The sequence below is a fragment of the Oryx dammah genome, unplaced genomic scaffold (assembly GCF_014754425.2).
Source record: "Oryx dammah isolate SB20612 unplaced genomic scaffold, SCBI_Odam_1.1 HiC_scaffold_29, whole genome shotgun sequence".
Taxonomy (NCBI): domain Eukaryota; kingdom Metazoa; phylum Chordata; class Mammalia; order Artiodactyla; family Bovidae; genus Oryx; species Oryx dammah.
In genome coordinates this window covers 55,527,757-55,543,664 of record NW_024070213.1, presented here as the reverse complement: position 1 = coordinate 55,543,664, position 15,908 = coordinate 55,527,757, and the positions used below count along the sequence as shown (strand labels likewise).

Below are 15,908 nucleotides of genomic sequence, written 5' to 3'. Positions count from 1 at the left end.
TTGTCTCTCATTGCGGATGTTTTTCTTTCTTCCTTCTCATCCATCTTAAATGTCATTTGCTTTTTGGAGGCTGAGCTTAGACTGCCATTGTTTGATGAATTGGGTAGCTGAGTACTCAGAAGGACCACTGGTTCCCACTGCTATCTGGTTATTCCAGTGAGTGTTTTTTATTTTAGAGTGTAGATGTGTGTGTGCGCTTGCAAATCCAGCACAGGTGTGTTTATCTGTTTTGTGCTATTCATTTGTGTGTCTTTAGTTAAACTGAAAGCACTATGAGATGCAAATTCTATGCCCTTCTGTAGTCTAGTTTTGATTTAATATTTTCAGAGTGTAATTCAGGTGTTGCTGAATATCCTTGTATTAACTTTCTGCGATTTTCTGCTTTGTAGATTTTAGAACTCCTGAACAACAGAATCTTCCAATCCAGGAATGCGCACAAAACCACTGTTCGGCACATCCAGTTCACAGCTGATGGAAAGACTCTTATCTCAAGCTCTGATGATTCTGCAGTTCAGGTGAGAAGGAGGTTGCCCTCCTAATGGGTGTAACACTGACTCCAACAAGGGAACACTTTGGTTGTGACTCAAATCCAGCACATGTTTTAAACTTTCAAATGACTTTGGGCTTCCTTTTAGATTATGCACATGGACATAAATGAAACCCATTCTGTTTTGTATTTTTCTGTGCATGAGGCAGGCAGTTTGTCTTAGAGCCCTCTACTGGGAGATTGTTTACTTTGAAAATCAAGCATTCATTTGAATTCTCCCACCTGTATTGGTGTTTGGATTTGTGTCAATATACTTCATGCCACATTTATGTAATTTCTGTTTATTTTTCTTTATACTAGTAAAATAGTACTTATTTTAGATTGAAATATTTTCATTGTTTCCTTTAAGAGTAAGATATTTATTATAGGGCTAAAATCCTGTGAAAAAATAATTGTTTACCAAAGCTACAGATTGTGGGTATAGAGGTCTTAAGCCTACTGTATGTTCTTTTAAACTTTATTTTTAATCAAAGTTCTAGTACATATACTTTTAAAACTTGAATAGTACTACAAGGCTCTTTAATAAAAGCAAACTCCCCCATCTCTCTTTTTCTTAAACCACTGCTTTTAGCTTTCAGATATTTTGTTGTTGTTGTTGTTATTTATCTTCATGCTCCCACAGTACATACTTATAGTGATGATTCTTAATTTTTAGCTTTGACAATTTATTGAATTTTTCATATTAAGATGAAAATTTAGCTTTTTTCTCCTCCAGCTTACCTCCAGTGTGTGCACCCACCCTTTTATCAATCCCCCTCACCCCAACACAGTCACAAAAAAATTTTGTTTAGCTCGTTGGTGTCGCTGTTCAGACTAAGTAGAACAAGTGTACTATGAAAGCCTTTTCTGCCTTAATGCAGTTCAGGAAACACTTAACCTGGTTGTAGTTGGAAATTATTTTACCCCAAAACCTTGAAGACAATGTTCTGTTTTCTTCCAGATGTTAGAGCTCATGTTAAGAAGTCTGAAGCCATTCTGATTCCTAATCTTTCTCTTTGGAAGGTTTTAGGATCTTCCATTTGTCCTTAGAATTGTGAAATTTCATGATGGTATGTCTTAGTGTGTTTATTTCATCCATTGTTTTGGACTTTCACTACCTTTCTCAATTTGGAAACTTATGTTTTTCAATTCAGAGAGGTTTATTTGAATTATTTCTTTGACACCCCCTGCCTTCCATATACTTCTTTTTTCTGTTATTATTCCTTATTCAGATAGTGGATCTCTTGGACTGATCATCTGATTTTCTTTTTCTACATTTCATCTTTTTGTATACTGTGCTCTATTTCTTGGGAAGTTTCCTCAGCTTTATCTTCCATCCCTTTCTTTGAGCTTTCCATTTGGTATATTTTTAATGCTGGAGAGCCTTTCTAATTTTATTTGTTCTTTTTGAGAGTATGTAAGTATTCTTGTTTTGTAGATGAAAAATCTTCTTCTCTGAGGATAGATGGATACGTAAATAATATATGGTAGTTTAATTGCTATGTCTGACTCTTGCAACTCCATGGACTGTAGCCTGCCAGCCTTCTCTGTCCATGAAATTCTCTAAGCAAGAATACTGAAGTGGGTTGCCGTTTCCTCCTCCAGAGTTTCTTCCCAACTCAGGGATCGAACCTGGGTCTCCTGCATTGCAGGCAAGTCTCCTGCATTGCGGAGAAGGCAGTGGTGACCCACTCCAGTACTCTTGCCTGGAAAATCCCATGGGTGGAGGAACCTGGTGGGCTGCAGTCCATGGGGTTGCTAATAGTCAGACTCGACTGAACGACTTCACTTTCACTCTTCACTTTCATGCACTGGAGAAGGACATGGCAACCCACGCCAGTGTTCTTGCCTGGCGAATCCCAGGGACGGAGGAGCCTGGTGGGCTGCCGTCTATGGGGTCGCACAGAGTCGGACCAGACTGAAGCAACTTAGCAGCAGCAGCAGCTCCTGCATTGCAGGCTGATTCTTTACCGACTGAACCACCAGGGAAGCCCAAATAGTATATAAATGATACAATATATGTTATATATAATTTTTCTGTCGAGATTTAATTTTCCTTCATAGTTGTCCTTCCCTCCAAGTTTGTTTTCTTTCTTTACAAATATATTTATTTGTTTGGCTGTGCTGGTTCTTTGCTGTGGCACATGGGGTCTTTGATCTTAGTTGTGGCATGTGGGATCCACTTCCCTGACTAGGGATTGAACCTAAGCCCCCTACATTGGGAGTGTGGAGTCTTAGCCACTGGCCCACAAAGGAAGTCCCAGCTTTTATTTTCTTTTTGGTTGTTTTGGCCTCTTATTTTAAAGGCTTTCCTGAGCTGAGTGGTGGTCATCCACTACCCAGAGATGGATGCTGAAATGCTGATTGGGATGCTCTTTGTTGATTGAGACCTTCTCTGAAGGGCGATCTGGATGGAAAACTTTGTTGTCTGCGTCTTTGGGTCTGTCTTGGTCTTGTCAGATTCCTAGAGAGGAGTCTCCCGTCTTCTGCCTGGAGGGTGTAGATCCCACAGGCAGGCTCTAGAGCTGAAGGGGGAAGGAGGAGGGGGGGCTGCAGGTGGCGCAGTGTCTCAGCACTTAGTGTACAGACCTTCGCCGCTCCCCCTGATCTCACAACTGCAGTCCCACCCTCAGCTGTCCTTGAATCCAAAGAGTCTTCTTTCTAGTTTGTTTTAGGAGCATTATTCTGCACTACTTTATTCTCTTTTATTCCCCTCCTAATGACTTTGTTTGGTATTCAATAGTGACTTGTTTTCCTTTTACATGAAGTCAGTTTTCATGAACTCTTTGAAGGGATGGGAAAGGACAGCATTTCCTGGGTCTGCAAAGCCAGTTACCATTCTCCTGCTTTACAGCCTCTGTTTTGATATTTCTTTCTCATTCTCTTGACTTTGTCATTTTAGTGGGGTTTTAGAAGTAAAGGAGATAAATGCATATGTTCAACAGAAGTTAGTATGTATTCTTTTATATATTTATGTATTTCCTGCATGTATTTATACTATTAGAAACTATTTTGGAAAAAAAGTCTTTTATGTCTTTGTGAGTCTTACATGATTGGAATGAAGTTTGCCTTTAGTACAGAGACTTACTCATTATGGAATCCCATGATAGTAGTGTATTAGCTGTGAAACTCAGTGTAATATTCACTTTTCTTCCTCTCCAGATGGCTTTGAAATGGGTAAAACTAAGCTATATCTGATGAAATTCAGCTGAGACATTATATACTCTGTAGCCTTTTTGTCAAAAGCTAAAGCCATAGGCTTTATGACCTGCTTGAAGATCAGATGTTCTCAGCCAGAGGGAGAAATAATATCTACGAATATTTTTAGAATCTGAGTTAAGTTATTTTTAGAAATGAGTTGTGTTTCATCCTCTCTTTCTGCTCTACTCAGAATACTTTTTTAACATTTAAAATGTTTTAATGTGTATACATTCACATAACAAAATTCTTGGTAGGTATTTCTAAGAATTGACTAGTTGGGTTTTTGTTTTAGTTTTTTAGTGTTTTAGTCAATAATCAATTGGAGGTTTGGTTCCCCCACCCCCCAGCTTTATTGAGATTGAATTGACAAAACTGTAGTATGTTTAAGGCATATAATGTGATGATTTGATATCTGTATACATTGTGAAATAATTACCACCATCAAGCTAATTAACAAATCTGCAAATACCTCACACAGTCACCGTTTCGGAGGTTTATTTTAATCATCTTTGTATCCCTAGTGCCTATGAGGTAGTAGGGATTTGGTAAATCTTTGTCAAGCTGAACTAAAGTTATTGCCAAAATTTGAAGAATCAGCTCTCCTGATGATAGCACCTAGAGCTGTAAATAGTGAGGTCTATTTTGGTAGTTTTTTATCTTTTTACCTGGATGTAAATAAAGCCCAAACAGTAGCTGTGTTCACCTGAGATTGAAAATATATTGATTCTTACAGATATAAAAGATTTCTTTAGCATTTTAAAACATTTAAATTTATATAGCTGAAAAAATTCTAGTGTACATACATTGCAAAAATTACAGCTAATGGTAGAGACATAGCCAAACTCAACCTTTATACATTTGAATAATGTTGGTAGAAGTTTAGCTGTTATATAAGATGATTCGATTAGCACAGGACATTTAAGTCCAAAAAAAGTATCTTTGTCATCATTGCCTTATCAGAAAGCAACTGCCAAAAAAAAAAAAAAAATCTGCTAAGGCTAGTCTCTTCACCCTCAGCGATGGTCAAATTTTTTGTTATGTCTGCTCAGCAGGGCTCTCTAACTTCTTGATGTGGAGGGTAGCAGGAAGAACCTCAGTCAGGAATGAACACTGAGTCAGACACAGCTGGGAATGGCAGTACCGGTCAACCAAGAGGAGCTGTTAATAGAAACCACTGATCTTCTAGTCTGCTAAAGCCAGAAAGTTGAAGGAGGGAGCCAGAAACTTCCTATGACAGTGGTCCAGGGTATTTTATGTTTAGTCATGCAGGGTACCTTTTTTTTCCTGATACAATTTGGGGAGCCAGAAAGCTTCTGTTTCTTCCCCCCTCACCTTAGCATATCTTATTGAGTTCTTAAAATACCGAAATTCCCAATTCATTCTCCTCAGAATTACTCTCACTTCCAGCTCCTCTCCTAAGGTCCCTTGCTCTCATACAAGATAACCTTGCTTCCACGAATGGGCACTCAGAGACAGAAAAGATGGAGATGTCTGAGAGCCAGGCGTGGTGGAGGTGGGAGGGTGGCTGCTAAAAGTGGAGGATAGAGGAGTAAAGAAAGAGGGTAGTAAGTTCAGTCGCTCAGGAGATGTAATTTCTTTTACGATTTGGCCTAAGCCTGATAGAAAAAGCCTCAAAGGGATTTCTGCTGTTTAACCTTCACTAGTCAGAAACTAGACCCAGAATATTATTAATGTGCATACCTGAGATGGTGGCTGTTTTTTCTTTATCTTTTTATCTCTTATGTTAAAAAAAAAAAGAGAGAGAGAATTCTGTGGGAGACTGACTAATTGCCTGAAGCCCAGAAGTCTAGCTTCAGGCTCTCTGGGCTGTTTCTTAGGATATCTTCTCAACCTTTCCCCACTACTGTTCCTTCTGCATATCCTGTACTCCAGCCAGATTAAACTGTGAACAGGTCCCTGTAACCTTTCCACCTTTTCCTGCTCCTGTGCTTTAACTCAATCATTCATAGTGTGTGTCTGAAATGCCCTTCTCCGTTTGTGAATCATAATTCCAGTTCATCTCTCAAGCCTACGTCGAATGCCGTCTCCGACATTGCAGTCTCTTCTCTTTCCCTTGTGTCATGAGGAGTTCTTCCTGGACTGCCATGTGAAAAATGATCTACTGTATCACTTGTCATATTGAAGATTGTACTGGGGGCTAGCTAAGATATCTGAAGCTCAGAAATTCCACAGCCTGGTTTGAAGCTGCTCTGGTCAGTGGGCCTTCACAGGCAGCAGGACCAGTAGAATTCAGTAGTTGTGCTGGAATCAGGGCTTGGCCTAGCTTGTGAGGTTCAGAAATCTATGAATATGTAATTGGGATAATTTTCTTTGGAAAATTTAATCAGATGGTGAGCTCACTGGCATATTGTGACTTTTCTCTATCTTCTGATATAATTAACTGCTCTCCAAGCAACTGAAGGAAACAAACTTTGTTTAGGAGGAAAAATATTTTATTTTGCCCTTAGTCAAGTTAATTAGCTCCAGCTTTTCTCTTCTCTCTCTGTAAAATGGGGATACCATATTCTTATTTGGTTCTTGTCTATGTTTTACTGAAGTGCCATGTAGATGAAAGACTTCAGACAAGGGAATGCTTCTCCCCTACCCTTCTAATGGGGTATTTTCAGAAAAGGGTTATAACAGACTTATTTCTCTGATATTCAGATATGGAATTGGCAGTCAGAGGACCCTTTCTTTCTCCAAGCCCACCAGGAAACAGTGAAAGACTTTAAACTCTTGAAAAATTCAAGACTGCTTTCCTGGTCATTTGATGGAACAGTAAAGGTAATTTGTAACAGACATTTCTTTGTTAAGAAATACTCTACTACTGTATTGATTATATAATGACAGCCACAAGCAGATGGCTGATATGTAAATACTTAAATTTTTAAATTTCTAAAGTAGAAATGCCTGTTTTTTGTTTATTGCAGTCATTTACATCTGCTGTGTGTCTATGAACATTTGTACTAAAAGGCACTTAAAGAGGTCAGAACAACCAGTGTGCTGAAGCTCTTGTTTTATAGCTCTCTTCTAGCTAATTATGCTCAGTAATACAAAATGTTCTGGAAAGTGTCAACTTCTGAGTTTTTCTTTGAAGGTGTGGAATATTACTACCAGAAGAATAGAAAAAGATTTTGTGTGTCACCAGGATACAGTTCTTTCTTGTGCTATTTCCTCTGATGCTGCTAAGTTTTCTTCTACCTCTGCTGACAAGACTGCAAAGGTAGGTCAATTGGGTGAAAGGTGCATGCCTAAACCTTGAGTGTTGGTTATGTATTGTGAGTCTAACTAATGTGTAAAATACTTCCCTGGTGGCTCAGATGGTAAAGAGTCCATCTGCAATGTAGGAGACCTGTTTGATCCCTGGGTTGGGAAGATCCTCTGGAGAAGGGAATAGTTACCCACTGCAGAATTCTTACCTGGAGAATTTCATAGACACAGGAGCCTGGTAGGCTATAGTCTATGGGTTTGCAGAGAGTCGGACATGACTAAGTGACGAACGCTAACTAATGTGTAAAAGAGAAAAATAATATTCTGTCTACATGTCTGTCTCTTATAAATTTTTGGAGGATGACCATTGGCATTTAGTTTGTACCAAATATGTTAAGTGAATGACACTGAGGACTTTTGGTTTCTCCTTTACTGATATATTTTTGTCTGTTAGTAATCAAAGGCAGCATCTACTGCATATTATAGGAATAAAAAGTATTGAAAGAGATTTACATTTAATTGTACACCCACAGTTAAATTTTTTGTGATCGATGTAAATTGATGCTTCTGAAAATCATATTCCAGTGAAATGATGCTGCCTGCTCGGGGACACTGAAGACTCCATCCTATTCTTTTTTCTTCATCTTTATTAATGGGATTGTTATCTATCTTTCCAAACTATAAACCTTGGAATTGCCCGGGATTTTCCTGTCTTCTGTGTTCCATTGATTACTGCTCAGTGTCTCTTAGATCCTTATACTCTTCCTTTTCCCCAGCCCTAAGACCAGGCTCTCCTCTTTTACTGGTGGACCTGCCACTGGTCTTCACCTCCTCCAGTTTATCTTCCCTGCTGCTGCCCAAGTGCCCTGTCGAAGCTCCTCTGAGACTTGGTGGTTTACAAGCCTATATCCTTAGCTCATCTCTGTCTCTTTCCGCTAAATTGTTTCCTCTGTGCCAGATTACCACTTCCACCTTTTTGTGTACACTGTTATCTTCGGCTCACCTCAACCTTTTATCCTTTTTTATATCAGTGCATCGTGACTCATGCTTTTAGATCAGCATTTGAGGTCAATCCTTCAGTGAACTCTTTCCTGGCCCTCAGGCAGGATTAGCTCTTCTACCTTAAGTGTTCCTATTACATGTTCTCATGTTAATCATTTACTTCATACCACTGTTCGCTCAGCCATTTATGGTTAAACTAGAAACTTTTCAAGGTCAGGGACTGAATCTGGTTATCTTTGTACTACCAGTTCTTTGCTCAGTGTCTGGAACATTTTTTCAGTGTGTGCTTGTTAAATGGTGATGACAGAACCACCAGGGAGAATATTGGAAGGAAAAGAACAGCATCTTTCTGCCAAGAGAGTAGGTTGGTATAGGGATTATAGTAGGGTCATGATGGAGAGTTCTGACAGATGTGGTTCACTGGAGAAGGGAATGGCAAACCACTTCAGTGTTCTTGCCTTGAGAACCCCATGAACAGTATGAAAAGGCAAAAAGAGGACACTGAAAGAGGAACTCCCCAGGTCGGTAGGTGCCCAATATGCTACTGGAGATCAGTGGAGAAATAACTCCAGAAAGAATGAAGAGACAGAGCCAAAGCAAAAACAACACCCAGTTGTGGATGTGACTGATGATAGAAGCAAAGTCCGATGCTGTAAAGAGCAATGTTGCATAGGAACCTGGAATGTTAGGTCCATGAATCAAGGCAAATTGGAAGTGCTCAAACAGGAGATGGCAAGAGTGAACATCAACATTTTAGGAATCAGCAAACTAAAATGGACTGGAATGGGTGAATTCAAATCAGATGACCATTATATCTACTACTGTGGGCAAGAATCCCTTAGAAGAAATGCAGTAGTCATCACAGTCAACAAGAGTCCAAAATGCAGTCCTTGATGCAATCTCGAAAACAGCAGAATGATCTCTGTTCATTTCCAAGGCAAACCATTCAATATCACAGTAATCCAAGTCTATGCCCCGACCAGTAATGCTGAAGAAGCTGAAATTGAACAGTTCTATGAAGACCTACAAGACCTAAAAACTAACATCCAAAAAAGATGTCCTTTTCATTATAGGGGACTGGAATGTAAAAGTAGGAAGTCAAGAAACACCTGGAGTAACAGAATGAAGCAGGGCAAAAGCTAATAGGGTTCTGCCAAGAGAACACACTACTCATAGCAAACACCTTCTTCCAATAACACTAGAGAAGACTCTATACATGGACCTCACCAGATGGTCAATACCGAAATCTGATTGATTATATTCTTTATAGCCAAAGATGGAGAAGCTTTATACAGTCTGCAAAAACAAGCCTGGAAGCTGACTGTGGCTCACATCGTGAACTCCTTATTGCCAAATTCAGACTTAAATTGAAGAAAGTAGGGAAAACCACTAGACCATTCAGGTATGACCTTCATCAAATCCTTATGATTATACAGTGAGAACTAGATTCAAGTGATTAGTTCTGATAGAGGGCCCGATGAACTGTGAATGGAGTTTAGTGACATTGTACAGGAGGCAGTGATCAAGACCATCCCCAAGAAAAAGAAATGCAAAAAGGCAAAATGGTTGTCTGAGGAGGCCTTACAAACAGCTATGAAAAGAAGAGATTCGAAAGGCAAAGGAGAAAAGGAAAGATATACCCATTTGAATGCAGAGTTCCAAAGAATAGCAAGGAGAAGTAAGAAAGCCTTCCTCAGTGATCAGTGCAAAGAAATAGAGGAAAACAATAGAATGGGAAGGATTAGAGATCTCTTCAAGAAAATTAGAGATACCAAAGGAACATTTCATGCAAAGATGGGCACAATATGTATGTACCTGTATGTACCTAACAGAAGCAGAAGATGGTAAGAACTGGCAAGAATACACAGAAGAACTATACAAAGAAAGATCTTTATGACCCAGACAATCACGATGGTGTGATCACTCACCTAGAGCCAGACATCCTGGAATGTGAAGTCAAATGGGCCTTAAGAAGCATCACTATGAACAAAGCTAGTGGATGTGATGGAATTCCAGTTGAGCCATTTCAAATCCTAAAAGATGATGCTGTGAAAGTGCTGCACTCAATATGTCAGCAAATTTGGAAAACTCAGCAGCGGCCACAGGATTGGAAAAGGTCAGTTTTCATTCCAATCCCAAAGAAAGGCAATGCCAAAGAATGCTCAAACTACCGCACAATTGAACTCATCTCGCATGCTAGTAAAGTAATGCTCAAAATTCTCCAAGTGAGGCTTCACCAGTACGTGAACTGTGAACTTCCAGATGTTCAAGCTGGATTTAGGAAAGGCAAAGGAACAAGAGATCAAATTGCCAACATCCGTTGGATCATTGAAATAGCAAGAAAGTTAGTTCCAGAAAAACATCTACTTCTGCTTTATTGACTATGCCAAAGCCTTTGACTGTGTCAATCATGACAAACTGTGGAAAATTCTTCAAGAGATGGAAATACCAGACCACCTTACCTTCCTCTTGAGAAATCTGTATGCATGTCAGGAAGCAATAGTTAGAATTGGACATGAAAGAACAGATTGGTTCCAAATCAGGAAAGGAGTACATCACGGCTGTATATTGTCACCCTGCTTATTTAACTTATATGCAGAGTACATCATGAGAAATGCTGGGCTGGATGAAGCACAAGCTGGAGTCAAGATTGCTGGAAGAAATATCAATAACCTCAGATATGCAGATGACACCACCCTTATGGCAGAAAGTGAAGAACTAAAGATAGGCTAGGAATTTCAGTCCCTATTATCTCATTTAATTTTCACTCTACAGGTGTTACTATTCCCATCATACAGATACAGAAACTGAAGCCAGAGAAGCTCATGTGGTTGTCCTAGGCCAAGGAACTAATAAATTGTGGAGCCAGCACTCCACTCAAGTCTTCTTCACTCTGTAGACCATTTTGCTGTTCTTCCTTCTAAGTCTAAAGAAGTTAAGCTGTGACTTTGATCCTTATCCTGAAGTTTACTTGAATAATTAAAGGGAAACTAAAATATTAACAAGGTTGCTAATTGGCATTTGGGCCTCTCATAAAAGATTATAAACTGCTGAATATTAGTACTTCATATGATTGAATTTATGTCTAACTAGCCCGTAAAGAATCTGTCTGCAATGCGAGAGACCTGGGTTCAAGCCCTGGGTCTGGAAGATCCCTTGGAGAAGAGAATGGCGACCCACCCCTGTATTCTTGCCTGGAGAATTGCATGGACAGAGGAGCTTGGCGGGCTATAGTCTATGGGGTTGCAGAGTCAGACTGAGCAACTAACATACACAGCAGGGTTTGTAGATGCTTATTTCGAGATTTCTAAACAATCTGAATTGCCTTCCAGATTTGGAGTTTTGAACTCCTTTCTCCTCTTCATGAATTGAGAGGCCACAAAGGTTGTGTGCGCTGCTCTTCCTTCTCTGTGGACAATACCATGTTGGCTACTGGAGACGACAATGGAGAAATCAGGGTAGGGTGTTTGCTGACATGAAAGCACTGTTTTTCTTATAGCTTTGACTGGTCCCCTGTACCACATCGGGGCCCTTTGTTAATGTAACAGGGAAGCACAGGCCATGGGGTTCTGGTTGGATGAGGCATGCTTTGTTCTGTTTCCTGTGCACGTTGTGTTCACAGCTGCACTCCACTGCAGAAAAGAACTCATTTTAGAGTTAGAAGCGTTTCCTATGTATGTGAGAAGGCAGATGCCCTAGTTATTTGCGGTTGGCTCGCTGCTGTTAGCTTGAGAATGATTCATCCTAATTTTTGGATCTGAACCAAAGATTGTTTTTAGTGGCAGAATTTGAGGAGAATAATTTTTGTAAATTGTTATCTAGATTATAAATGAATTGCAATTCTGCTGTTTTCTGCACTGAAAGGTCTCTTTAGCACTGTATCCATTAAATAGTCAACATTTAGAGTAGGGCCTGTTGCTGTCCTCATGGGGCTCTTTGCTGCTGGTTGTATTGGAAGCACTGGGTGGTTGAAAATGATGGGACATTGGGGTGCTTTGGTAACCAGTATAATTAAGGAGAGTCTTTTTTTTTTCATGAAAGAGAAATTAAAATTCAAGCCATAGGTATATAATGTAGAAGAGTGAGACAGTATGTAGTTTGCTGGAACAGAGGCATTATCAGATAGGCCTTCCAGGAAAATAAGATTCTCTTGCTTAAGAACTAAGTAATCAACTAAGTAATCTTTATGCCATCCTCACAAATACCACACCTGCTGAAGGAGCAGGGCTGCTTTGGGAACATTGGTTTTGCTCTGAGTCCTCATCTCTGGATGAAAGGACCTCTTTATTGGTTATAAGGCAATGTTTCATTTTCCAGAAAGCCCTAAAGGTAAAAATTGTCTCTCTTTAAGTCCTATTCAAAAAATTTTCTTTAGTACATTAAAAAAATTTGTTTTTCCACTTAATTTTTCAAAAATACAGGAAAGCAGTTAATTTTATATATATATATCTTATATCTAGCTGTTTTACTGAATTCTTTCTAGTCAGTTTTCCATTTGATTCTCTTGGATTTCCCAGGGAGATATTTACAAATGATGATTTTTATTATTTTCTTTTGCTATTTATGCCTCTATTTTTCTTATTCTGATGTGTAATTTCTTTGAAAAATTAGAGTACTGCTGATATATTAAGTATCACTGGAAGTAAATGGAAATATTAGTATCTGTTAATAATTAGGTTGTTTATAGGAGTTCAGTAATCTTAGTGAATGTTTATATGTTTGCTTCCTTATTTTATACATATAAAATATTAAAAATTATACATATGTATATAAAAAAAACTTACTGGACTTACTGTTTAAAATATGTATACTTTTTGTGTTTGTATTGTATCTGTTGTTATTCTAGATCCTAAACTAGAATTCTTTGTTCTTTTGAGGTAATTTAATTTGTTCGGCCTTTTTTGTTTATTCCCTGCTTCTCTTATCATACTCTCTTTATTCAGTGAAAGAGTCACTGTTTTCTAATTAATCACTCTTAAGTCCTTTTGTTATTTTTTTTTTGGTATATAGTTAATGATAAATATCATAAGTAATGCATTTTAATTGTATATTTTTTAATTTGAAAAAGAATATAATCTAAAAAAATTACTAAGGTATCACTGAATTGTAATTATATTTTTAAGAAAAATTTCCAAATATGTTCCAGATGAGATAGATATAAAACTTCTGAGTAACCCTGCTAATGAACTGTGTATCACTTTTGTAGATATGGAATGTCTCAAATGGTGAGCTTCTTCATTTGTGTGCTCCAATTTCAGTAGAAGAAGGAGCTGCTACTCATGGAGGCTGGGTGACCGACCTTTGCTTTTCTCCAGACACCAAAATGCTTGTTTCTGCTGGCGGATATCTCAAGGTGAGGGATTCTCAAAGACTGAAGGAAAAGAGCAGCGTGTACCCTACTTTCCAAGCTATTTTCACATCTTGTGTCTCAGCTGGGCCTCATACAACACATCAGAAAGGAGGGGCAGTTACTATTACCCTGTTTTGGGTGTCGAGATGGATCTACAAGGCTGCTTTCTTCAGGTCTTTTGGAAGTTCTGATGACGGTGTTAGGGATGTTCTCAGACCAGAGCTCTCATACCACCCCATACAAGTCTTAGACGATCAGAATGACTAGAAAATAGGGTGTTTAACTGGATTTGATTTCCTGCTTTGCTAATTGTGAACTGTGTTGGTTGAAAGTCTTTAAAAAATTTTTTTATTTGTGAAATTTTTTTTCTTAAGTATTAGTTGTAATAGTAGTTAGTAATAATAGTATTATACTATCATTATCGTAGTAATAATAAAAATAGCAACAGCAGCATATTGCTTTATAGTTTAAAAAATGCTTTGCTTAACATCATCTTTGTAGCCAGCTTTGTGAGACTTAAATTTTATCATCTTTGGTTTGTAGGTGAGGAAAGTGATGTTCACAGAGGTTGTGAAGTTCCTGAAATTGCTTAGTACATTTGCTTGTAGGAACCTAGTATTAGTAAGTACTGAGGCCACTGTCGAGTCTGTTGTAGTGCCTCAGGGTTGTTTTTGATGCTTGCATCTTTTTATCCATCCCCTCACTAAGTGCCACTGTGTGCTGACTCTCCTGCGTGGGACAGTGTTTAAAACTTGGTTCTTGCCTAGGTGGTTGACAGTCTTTGAGGGAAACAGACAGTAAATAAAGTCTCTTAAGTGTAAGAGGGGTTCTAGGACATGTCTGCAGAAGGATATTGGAAGCACAAAGGAGACAACAGAGGGTTCCTGGGGAAGGGATGCTGCAGCTGAGCCTTTTGAGTAGCAGTTGATGTGTAAAAGGGGTTTGAAGATGGTACTGTATATTGTACTGATCGCTTAATATAGAATGCTATTGAATTAGATCTTGTGATACTGTTTTCTCCTTCCTGAAAATGTTTAAGGGTAGGAGATGACTCTAATTGTCTAGTACAGTGTGTGTACTTCACATACTGTAGTGTACATGTGCTGTAGTGGAGTATTGTGTACTTTACAACTGTGCTTCATCACCCAGTTGTATCTGACTCTTTGTGACCCCATGGACTGTAGCCCACCAGGCTCCTCTGTCCATGGGATTCTTCAGGCAAGAATACTAGAGTGAGTTGCCATTCCCTTCTCCAGGGGATCTTCCCAACCCAGGGATCAAACCCAGGTCTCCTGAGTTGCTGGTGGATTCCTTAGCATCTGAGCCACCCAGGAAGCCCAAGAATACGGGAGTCTGTAGCCTGTCCCTTCTCAGGGGTGAAGGACCAGGAGAACCAGCTGAGCTACCAGGGAAGCCCCCTGGCACAATATTGTTGTTGTTCAGTCGCTCAGTCATGTCCAACTCTTTGTGACCCCATGGACTGCAGCATGCCAGGCTTCCCTGTCCTTCACCATCTCTTGGAGCTTGTTCAAACTCATGTCCATTGAGTCGGTGATACCATCCAACCATCTCATCCTCTGCATCCCCTTCTCCTCCTGCCTTCAATCTTTCCCAGCATCAAGGTCTTTTCTAATGAGTTGGCTATTTGCATCAGGTGGCCTAAGTATTGGAGCTTCAGCATCAGTCCTTCCAGTGAATATTCAGGACTGATTTCCTTTAGGATTGACTGGTTTGATATCCTCACAGTCCAAGGGACTCTCAAGAGTTTTCTCCACACCACAGTTCAAAAGCATCATTTCATCAACGCTCAGCCTTCTTTATGGCCCAACTCTCAACATCCATACATGACTACTGGAAAAACTATAGCTTTGACTAGACGGACCTTTGTTGGCAAAGTAATGTCTCTGCTTTTTAATATGCTGTCTAGCTTGGTCATAGCTTTTCTTCCAAGGAGCAAGCATCTTTCAATTTCATGGCTGCAGTCACAATCTGCAGTGATTTTGGAGCTCAAAAAAGTAAATTCTCTCATTGTTTCCATTGTTTGCCCATCTGCTTGCTATTTGCCATGAAATGATGGGACTGGATCTCATGATCATCATTTTTTGAATGTTGAGTTTTAAGCCAGCTTTTTCTCTCCTCTTTCACTTTAATCAAGAGGCTCTTTAGTTCCTCTTCTCTTTCTGCCATAAGGGTGGTGTCATCTGCATATCTTTTATGTGTCGCAGCAGTCTTGATTCCAGCTTGTGCTTCATCCAGTCTGGCATTTTGCATGATGTATTCTGCTTATAAGGTTAAATAATCTGGGTGAAAACATACAGCCTTGATGTACTCCTTGCCCAATTTGGAACCAGTCCATTGTTCCATGTCAGGTTCTAACTGTTGCTTCTTGACCTGTATACAGATTTTTCAGGAGGCAGGTAAGGTGGTCTGGTATTACCATCCCTTTAAGAATTTTCCCCAGTTTGTTGTGATCCATGCAGTCAGAGGCTTTAGTGTAGTCAATGAAGCAGAAGTAGATGTTTTTTTGGAATTCTCTTGCTGCTTTTTATGATCCAGCGGATGTTTGCCATTTGATATCTGGTTCCTCTGCCTTTTCTAAATTCATCTTGAACATCTGGA

The 15,908-nt window shown here is 39.3% G+C and overlaps 1 protein-coding gene across 3 annotated transcripts in view; it reads left to right on the top strand.

Moving 5' to 3' along the window:
- APAF1 (apoptotic peptidase activating factor 1) overlaps positions 1-15,908 on the top strand; it is an 80,473-nt gene that overhangs the window by 60,724 nt on the left and 3,841 nt on the right. For all 3 annotated transcript variants that reach the window (XM_040234927.1, XM_040234925.1, XM_040234926.1), the window contains 5 exons: positions 390-515; positions 6,392-6,511; positions 6,825-6,950; positions 11,272-11,397; positions 13,146-13,292. In XM_040234927.1, coding sequence (XP_040090861.1) covers positions 390-515; positions 6,392-6,511; positions 6,825-6,950; positions 11,272-11,397; positions 13,146-13,292 — 645 coding nt within the window. The remainder of the gene's footprint in view (positions 1-389; positions 516-6,391; positions 6,512-6,824; positions 6,951-11,271; positions 11,398-13,145; positions 13,293-15,908) is intronic.